Source organism: Tauraco erythrolophus, chromosome 13 (assembly GCF_009769465.1).
Source record: "Tauraco erythrolophus isolate bTauEry1 chromosome 13, bTauEry1.pri, whole genome shotgun sequence".
NCBI classification, from domain to species: domain Eukaryota; kingdom Metazoa; phylum Chordata; class Aves; order Musophagiformes; family Musophagidae; genus Tauraco; species Tauraco erythrolophus.
Window position 1 is genome coordinate 11,542,709 of NC_141477.1, and position 9,229 is coordinate 11,551,937.

Sequence of the window (9,229 nt, forward strand, 5' to 3'; positions counted from 1 at the left end):
CAGCGGCTGCGGGGCGGCCGTGAGGGCCCCGGCGCGCGCGGGAGGCGAGCGGCGCCGTGTCCGTGACAGCAGTGCCGAGGTGCCGCGCGGTGCGCTGCGCAGGTCCGTCCCGGCCCAGAAACACCATCCACCGGCAGCGGGCAGGGCTCAGCGGGCCGGGCCCGGGCCGGGTCAGGGCTCTTCGTCCGTCATGTCCAGGATGCTGCCCAGCAGCGCAGCGAAGGTGGGGCGCTCCTCGGCCTTCTGCCGGGGGAGAAGGGCAACCCGCTGGAGCTGGCCAGCTGCTGCTGCTCCCTGCACGCCGGGGAAGCTGCAGAGCTGTGCCAGCCCTCCTGGGCAGCGGGCTGATCACCTAGGGTGAGAGCAACTTACCTCGTGCCAGCAGCTGTACATAATGGCGTAGACCTGCTCCGAGGCCTGCTGTGGCCGGTAGAGGCGCAGGCCTTGGATGACATGCTCTGTTGTCTCACTGTTGTTAAACCGCTCGTAAGGCATTTTTCCCAGAGAGTAAACTTCCCACATCAGAACACCTGTTACAAGAAATGGCAGCGACAGTTCGTGGCACAGGAGCGTCTCTGCCTGAAGCTGGTTTGCAGAGGAGCTCACTGTTGTTGGGACACCCTCTCTTCCTGACCTCCAAGTCACTCATGCCGTGCTCTTACCAAAAGCCCAGACATCAGACTTGCTGCTGAACTTGTTGTACAGAAGCACCTCAGGGGGAGACCACCGCACTGGAAACTTTGACCCCATGGAGCTTGTATACTCGTCATCTAGAACGTACCTGCCGCAGATAAACGGATTTCACATTCCACTGCTCCATGCAACTGACCAAGCCCGAAAGGAATCGACAGCTCTCAGAGTGAGCAGGAGCTGCACTCTGCATGGGTTTCACCCGGCAGAAACAAGCGTATGTTAATCAAGATTGGGGAAGGGATTGAGTGACACACAAGCATAGCAAAAAGGGGATGTGGAGAGAAAGCTGCATCCATGGGACTAGAGGTGGGGGAAAGAAGAAGCAAAGAGGGGGAAAAGGGACAGGGGAAGTAAGAAAGGGATGGTGGAAAGTGGAGAGGCAGAAGGTTAAGCCAGATAGATGAAGCGGAAACACAGGAGAAAGCAGAAGAAAAGCAGAGCTGGAGGATTATGGTGAGAAAGATTAAAGTGCAGAAGAGACTGAAGGATCCCTTCAGATGGGGGACTGAGACAGGAAGGGTGACACAGACGTATCTACCAGACCTGGAAAGGCCAAAATCTGATACTTTCACAATTCCTTGGTCGTTCACCAAACAGTTGCGAGCAGCCTGTGGATGGAAAGATGGAGGCAGTCACTCCTTCCTGCTCCTGCCTCTCTCATCCCCCTGTACTATCTGGAACCCCCACCCAGTTAACACTTTGCCTCACTTTGTCCTGCAGGTTCACCTGGACTGGGGCAAGCTACTAAGTCCTCAGCAAAGATAGCAAGAGAGGCCTCCAGGCATCCTGTTCATGTACAGAGGAACGACTTCCCTGGTGGGATTTTGCCTGAACAAAGCAGCACCAGGAGATCAGGTGCGGCACCTAGCAGGACTGCAAGCTGGCAATGCCAGCCCAAGACCTGACAAACTACAGGCTCAGCTTTTTATGGAGGTCGAGAGGTCCCTTTTCATGCCTGAGCCAGCGATGCTGCCTGTGCTGCCTAATGCAAATCCTGCCCTAGCCATAAATGCGTTTCCTGTCCCCTGGAAAACTACCTAGTCCTGCCCTTTCTGTAATCTCTGCCAACTCATTGCAGAGCAGTGACTTCAGAGTATCCTGCCTGTGCTCAGGTGTGCAGGGAAGCTTAGAGGGATGTTCTGCAGAGAGGGCTGCAGAGCTGCCTCTCCTCATGTTGATGAACTAGCTGGACCCTGTCTAGGACATGCTGTGGCTGTCGCTGAGCTGGAGATGTGTCCTTCAGCCACAGCCCTACCAGGTCTCGGTGCAGGAACTGCTTGGATTCCAGGTACTCCATAGCTTCACAGACATCCTTGCACATCTCCAGCAGCTCGGCAGGCTGGAACCGCCGCCGAGTTTCCCTCAGGAAGTTCAGAAGGCAGCCATTGGCCATGTACTCGGTGATGATGAAGATGGGACGCTGCTTGGTGCAGACCCCATAGAGCTGCACCAGCTTCTCATGAGACAGGTTCCTGTGTTGGGCACAAAAGGGCAATTCTGAGCATCTGGAAGGCGAAGCAGCAAAAGAAACACCTGTGAATAAAGAAAGTTTGGGAAGAAAAGGTGTTTCTGGCCCAGCTGACAGCGGAAAAGCTCACTGGGGAACCAGCACAAAGCCAGTAGGTTCTTGGATGCATTTTGCAGAGTGTGAGGCTGCCTGAGTCTGTCCCTCCACACCACCCAGGAGTGCAGCCATTCTGGCAAGGCATATCCAGCACTACCTGCAGGCTGCTCGTCACTTACATCATGACTTTGGCTTCATCAATAAACTCATCCTCTGACATGGAGCCCTCCCTGATCATCTTGATAGCAACGTTGTACTGGCCTCTCCATTTCCCGTACTTCACCACGCCAAACTGCCCTGTCCCCAGTTCCTTCAGGAAGGTCAGATCCTTTGGGTCAATCTCCCACGACCCTAGGACAGAGAGTGTGAGTGTTATGTGGGTGCAGGTGACCTCTGTGCAGGGTGCTCCCAGTCATTTGATGTAGCAAGCCCAAGAAGAGCTCATGAGCATGTGCTGCCTGAAAAAAACATTCCAAAAAAACCATGAAATCTGAGACCTGTTATTCCAGGAGATGGGGAGCAAAGTATCTTGTGGCATCTCTTGGTCAGTACTGTCAGCAGAGAGCCAGTGAGTGCTGGGAGGTGATTCCTGGGAAGGCTATGAGCCCAGCTGCATTGGGACAGCCAGGGTCCCAGCCTTGGAAAGTTACTGCTGGTAGAGACGGGCCCTGCAATCAGGGAATCGTGAAGAAGCCCAGGCCAGCTTACCATAGCCAAGGCCAGCTGTGGAAGGAGCACTTTTCTGGTGTTGAGACACGGGGTACTTCAGTCTGGATATGAGTCCTGAAACACAACAAGGTAGATTGCTGCACCATGCTTACCTGTCACGTTGCAGCAGGGAACACAAGCCTCCTGCCTTCAGCACCTCAGGAGGGTGAGGATACTGCCTTGTCAGTAAAAACACTGCTGGCCTCACTCTGTCCCCCGAACACTGACCGGCAGAATTGTGCTGATGGTACGTGATGAGCTCTGGGATGGTATCGAACAAGTGCTTTTCTGCCAGGTAATACTGATTCTGGGGGGTGCAGCATACAACGTAATGGCGGATCATGCCTTGGGGGTCTCTGGAGAGACAGTACATGGGGTCAGTACACGGGCATGGAGAGGACAGGCAGAGGGAGAGGGATGCCTGGAGGGACCCTCTGAGGTAGGAACAACCTGTTCTTAGATCCACTTACACAGAGGACTTGGCATAGACGGAGACAGTGTATTTCCCTGTCTTGCTGGTGGAGTCTCGGACAATGAAGCCCCCTTCCTTACCCTAAAACAGAAAGGGGAGAGGGATGGAGTACTTGTGGGGAGGCATGACTGTAACAGGCCAGACTTAAAGTGAGTGAAGTTTACAATATGGCTGAAGAGAGTGTGCTAAGTCAGATGAGTCCTACTTCCAGTCCCTGCCTGGGGGCCACCTCCTGAAGTGCCTACCAGGAGGAGGTCACGTTGGGGTAGAGATGGTTCCTGGGGTTGTTGGTGTGACACTCCCCTCCCAGCACAAGCCACGGTTGGTCCCATGCTGGACATAACGTGACAGCAGCCCACAGAGGGTTGGTGTGTAGAAAGCACTCAGCCTCAAGAGTCAACACTTACCTCCTGTTTCAGCAGCTGCTCCGCTTGGCTCCGAGTGATATTCTTTGAGTACCACCTGGAACAGGGACACAGCTGTCAGAGAGATCACCGCAGCCACCGCTGTCCCCAGCTTAGTCTGACCCTGGCCCAGCCAGGACAGGTGATGCAGGGAGCAGGGCAGGGATGGCTGTCACAGGGCCAGAGGCTCTCGAATGGTGTGCAGGAGGGAGAGTGACCCAGACAGGCTGGGCTCGCAGGCTGCATAGGTTAACAGAACTGAACGTAAAAAGTCTCCGACCAAGTGCAACTTGCCGTGTCCCTGTGCCTTCTCTTACTCACTCAAAGATTTCCAGGGAATTGCTGGTTTCAGTGACATAGTTGCTGGGGATGTATCCTTCCCTCCTGAAGGAGAAAAGGGGCTGGTTACACACTGATGGGGAGGCCAAGGGGAAAGCAGGTTCCTGACCCAGAAGGCTGAGTACAAACGGGCTCAAAACCCCATTTTGGGTTCATGCTTGGGGAGGGCTGATACCACAGCTTGCTTCAGTCTCCCTCAGCCTCATCATGTGCCATCCCATGCAGGAGCTCACAGGCAGGCAGGCAGCGTGTCCTTAACCCCATGATGCTGGTGTTTGCCCACCAGTGCCTTGGCATTGGGAGAGGGCACCATTGCGGGGTGAGTGCTGCAGGCAGTGGAAGCTCTTACCCATTCTTGTCGCAGGCTTTCCACCAGGGCAGGTGGCTTTCCTCCAGGATGAAGTACTCCTCGCCCTTCTGCAGTTGCAGGTCCTGTGCGTTCATCGGCAGGTAGTTGTAGAGGGCCACCACCTTCTTCATCTCGCCTGCTGTGCTAGGGGCTGGCTCAGGGGGCAGTGGCTTCATCACCATCTTCCCCAAAGTGAGGGAGAGTATGGAACACGGTGAGGTTGGCAGGCACACTGTTTCACAGGCAAGACCCTCCCCAAGCCTGGCAGGGAAGTGGGCTCAGGCCAGGTCAGCACAGCATTCGTCTCAGCTCCCACATATATGTCCACCAGGAGACCAATCCCCCCCAGCACTTTTTATTGCAACATTTCCTCCTTGGAGACCTGTCTTCACAAAAGATAACTCTTTTCTCTCTACCTTTTGGCTTAACCTGTGACTCTTCCATCCTATATCAGGGCTTCTCTATCCTCCCAGTTTCCCCTGGGGGACCTCAGGGGTGAGATCATTTGACTTTCCTCCAGGCCTTCGGGCTTCATCCCCTGGTTCAAACTCTTTCTCCCTTAGGGCACCATCTTGACGTCCCTCTCCAGAGCAGAGCCCTGGCCTGTACATCTCTGATCAATATCCTGTCAGCCATTGAACGTGTTAGCTTTTCCCAGGTGGACCTTGGAGCAAACCCGCATGCTGATGGTGGCCCCTACCTGGTCCTCTTCAGGAGTTGGGGGAAGAGGCTTCTTTGTCTTGCGATGCGACCGCCCAACTTTTAAACCTTCAGAACATAAAAGGGACTACGGTGAGAAGAGATCCCTGGTGGTGTGCTGCAGTGATCGCCAGGGGCTGGGGACGGGGCAAGAGGAGGGCGCCTAGTGTCTTACTGCCATTCCTATTCTCCAGGATCTGGCAGCCCATGGCGTTCTTGGCTGTCTGGGAGCAGCACAGGTACTGGCCGTCAATCCAGAAGCAGGGGTGATACTTCTGTACCAGGTCGCTGTTGTACCGGATCACTGTGGCAGAGGAGGAGAGAGAGGTCAGGATTAAAGGGAGGGCAGGGACAGGTGACATTATAGTGGGGGTCTGCTACAGGCCACCTGACCAGGAAGACTCAGCGGGTGAGGCCCTCTATAAACAGACAAGAGCAGCCTCATGTTCACAAGACCTGGTCCTCATGGGGGACTTTTTGCAAGGGCATGTAGCGATAGGACAAGGAGCAATGGCTTTGAATTGAAAGAGGGCAGATTTAGATTAGATATAAGAAAGAAATTCTTCACTCTGAGGTGAAGCACTGGAAGAGGTTGCCCAGGGAAGTTGTGGCTGCCCCATCCCTAGAAATGTTCAAGGCCAGGTTGCATGAGGCTTTGAGCAACCTGATCTAGTGGAAGATGTCCCTGCCCATGACAGAGAGGTTGGACCTAGATGATCTTTAAGGTCCCTTCCAACTCAAACCATTCCATGATTCTATGTGTGCGACTGGGGGCTGTCTCCCAGCCCACTGCAGAAAGCTCTCTGCTCCCTGAATGCAGATGATCAGCTCCATTAAATCATTTGACCCTCTGCTGCGCTACTGATCCACAGTCACACATGCCCCTGTTGCTCAGATTTCCCTCAGTTCATGCTTCAGTGCTGTGGCTATGCAAACCCTGTGCCATGGAACTCCTAGCTCAGGGAGGGCCAGGCCTTTCCTCTCAGATTTGACCAAAGCTCTTCAGCAGCTCTGCAAAGGGACTTGAGCATGCTTGGAGGGCCAGGTCCCGCTGTGACCGGCCCTCCTGCTAGCCAAAACATCTAGCATCCCCCAGAGTGCTGAGGCCCACAGTTCACAGCTCTTTTGAACCCTTTTTTTCAGAAGTAAGGAGGGTGGCCAATGCTGTGCCTGGCTTGTCCATGGGGAGAGCAGGGCACTTCCACCATCCCCTGGGGGATGCTGGGAGACCAGTCCCTTGCCAGGCAGATGCCAGCTGGCTTCTTCATACTTCTCCCCAGGCTAGAGGGACAACTGGATGTGCCTGAACACCACTGCAGCACTGTGTTGGCCCACAGCAGCTCCGCAAGGTGCAGAGAGCCCCTGCTCTGGTGGAACAGGACAAGGGTGTTCCAGCAGCAAAAGGCCAGCATTTTCTCTCCCCTTTTCCCTGTGGATTTCACGCTCAGTTCAGCTGCCACAGCAACCCTGCTCCCAAAGCAGGGAAGTGGGGAGAGAGCTGGCCACCTGCCAGGGCAGAACATCAGGGGTCTCATGAAATAACTGACTTCCCTGTTATCAGCCTGCTCTGCTTCCGCCTCGGTCAGGCAAACTTCCCTGTGTCAATTCAAGCAGCTAATCTCGCCCCACCAGCACAAAGCCACAGAAAGATACACACATAGCAAGAGACACACATGGGCAGCTCCAGCAGATGTCAGCTGACTGCAAGCACGCAAGCTCCTCTGCGCAGTGCTGCTGCAAGACGCTCTCAGCTCAAGGAGGTAGCACCCACACAGCTGAGCATGAGCTCAGCAGCACCAGGCAAGGCTCAGGGTGGGTTGAAAGAGCCAGAGCACCTGGCTTCCAGCAGGCTTTTTGTTTGTTTCCCAAAGCACTGGAGGCTCTACCCTTGCCTTGCATGTCAGTACAGCTGCATAGCCTCATCTGCTATTTCCTCTTGCCCTCAATAACTTCTAAGCCTGCTTGAGCTAATTTGGAGTAGGCTTGTGAAAGGGCAAAAAGCTTCAACCGAGGTGGCTGCAGTGCTGCAGAAGTCAGAGAGTGACAGAGGTTAGTGTTCAATTTCCCTGGTCAGGAGCGGCTGGTGTCAGCTCAGGGATGTTGGGGAGCGTGCATGTGGGGGCACAGCCACACATGACTGTGCTTGTCATGGGATGAGTTTCTTATCAGCGCTCGCTCTTCCGTAGACGTGGGATAACATAACCACAAGATAGCAAGCCCCCAGAAACCCAGCACTCTGGGTCATGCCACGCACACTGCCAAATGCTTGTGTTTGCTTTCTGAAGGAGCCACAGAGCCCCCAGACTCACCACTCTTCAGCTGATGGATCCAGCGTTTGCGCAGCTCCTCGGTCGGAGAGAAGACGTAGAGGGGCCCTTCGTCGTATACCACCTGCAGGACCACATACCTCAGCGCCCTGGCCAGGGGTCTCTCAGGGTACACAGGGGGAGTTGAGGCTTGTGGCCACCCTAAGCAGTCACTGCAGAGCATGAGCCGTGCCAGTGTCTGCTGGCCTCACACAGTGCTTGTAGGACCGTGACAGAGAGGTTATAAATAAGCCCCCTCCCCCTGAGACTTTCCACTTCCTTCTCTGACTTTTGGTGTTGGGTGCCAGCAGGGGCAGGCAGCTGGGTTGGAGGCTGAGTGGGCAGCCAGCAGACATCATCCCTCCAGCATCAGCCAAGTGACCAAAAGGAGCAGGACAGAGCTCAGAAGCAGGCTTCCATCTAAGCAGCCCCTTTAAACAGAGCTGCCCAATTCCTCAGGGCTTGCAGAGGCTCACCTGCCGGCCCTACACAGCGTGGATAGCAGCAGGGCATCCCCAAACAGCTGAGTGACACCTGGCACTGGGGCAGCAATGCCATGTTTGGCCCCAGGTCCCTCTGGGGTCCTCCCCTGAGCACCTTGCAGCCAGGTAGAGCAGACTGGCAAAGGGAGTGCAGTGAGGACTCACCTGGAAGGGGTAGGGGAACCGTTCGATGATTGAGATCTGCTCCATGTTGTTGTAATCCTCTCCTTTCCTCTGGAAGAGAGAGGCAGAGATGGACGCTGGCATCACCCCTGGGACCCACAGCCTTTAGCATCCCCCTGCTCCCCCTGCCCTGCATCAAGCCAGACCCCTGGTATGGTATGGGCTGTGAGTGCAGAGCCTCCTGTGCCAAGCAGGGCTGTTCCCTGTTGCCACACAGCAGGGCAGGGTAACTCTCCCTACTTCCCCAGCAAGGGGATGGGAACACAAGCGGGGACCCTAGAACCTTCCTCACCGGGACCTGCCGCTCAGGGGGAGGGTTGTTTTCAGGCACCACTGTCTCCACACAGGTGATCTTCTCAATGTCCACTGAGCCCTTCTTACTGCCCCGACGCTGCAAGAGACAGGGTTGGTTCAAACAATCTGCAAGGGGGAGCCTCAAGCCAACCACCATCCCTGGCCAACGACCCCTTGGGCTGGGTGCTGGTGAGAGACAACTGGTGATCCATGGGCACTGCCATGGCACAGCTCCTGTGACCCTGGGGCTGCCGACTCACCCCGCGCTCAAAGTCGTACTCATAGTAGGACAGCTTGCTCTCTGTCAACAGGAACAGGCGCTTCTTGAAGTTGAGGGGAGACGTTTTCTTCTTCTGCTGCGAGCGCTTCAAGAAGATGCTCTCCAGGATGATGCTGGCCATGTCACCCCCACCAGCCTCCTCTGCGCTGCGCTCGATGGGTTGCTGTGGGCAGGACAACACCAACACGGCACTTGCTCAGTCAAAAACCTGTCCTCTGCTGGACCTCGGTCAGGTGCAGTCTCTCCCCTGCCCGAGGGGCAGCCAGGGGTGCTGGGTCCCCCACGGAAGGAATCAGCTGCCAAGGTGTGCAAGCAGGTCTGTGCAGGGAATTTGCGATGTCATGTCTCCCTCTCTCATCCCCTCTCTGATGCCAGGCTGCAGACCAAGCCACCAACCAGCTGGCTTCAGCTCCTGCCGGATGCTGGAGGGGCCTCCTGGGTGTGCCGATGGACAGA

At 55.6% G+C, this 9,229-nt stretch overlaps 1 protein-coding gene across 1 annotated transcript; it reads right to left on the minus strand.

The window, feature by feature from the left end:
• Nucleotides 1-171: 171 nt before the first annotated feature.
• BTK (Bruton tyrosine kinase) lies at nt 172-9,229 on the minus strand. The gene is made up of 18 exons (XM_086619891.1): nt 8,754-9,229; nt 8,492-8,590; nt 8,182-8,250; nt 7,538-7,619; nt 5,404-5,532; nt 5,230-5,297; nt 4,530-4,711; nt 4,163-4,225; nt 3,845-3,899; nt 3,436-3,518; nt 3,194-3,321; nt 2,966-3,040; nt 2,437-2,608; nt 1,949-2,165; nt 1,237-1,301; nt 663-781; nt 373-530; nt 172-243 (listed from the first exon to the last, which is right to left on the minus strand). The coding sequence occupies exons 1-18, from the start codon at nt 8,892-8,894 to the stop codon at nt 172-174; spliced, it is 1,977 nt and encodes a 658-aa protein (XP_086476017.1). The 5' UTR covers nt 8,895-9,229.

Bases quoted from the DNA above. Each gene is read 5' to 3' on its own strand.
- BTK (XM_086619891.1), bottom strand. From the start codon at position 8,894: ATGGCCAGCATCATCCTGGAGAGCATCTTCTTGAAGCGCTCGCAGCAG. The intron at 8,591-8,753 runs GTGAGTCGGCAG...TGTCTCTTGCAG, and splicing joins AGTACGACTTTGAGCGCGGG to CGTCGGGGCAGTAAGAAGGG. The intron at 2,166-2,436 runs GTAAGTGACGAG...TGCCCAACACAG, and splicing joins GATGAAGCCAAAGTCATGAT to GAACCTGTCTCATGAGAAGC.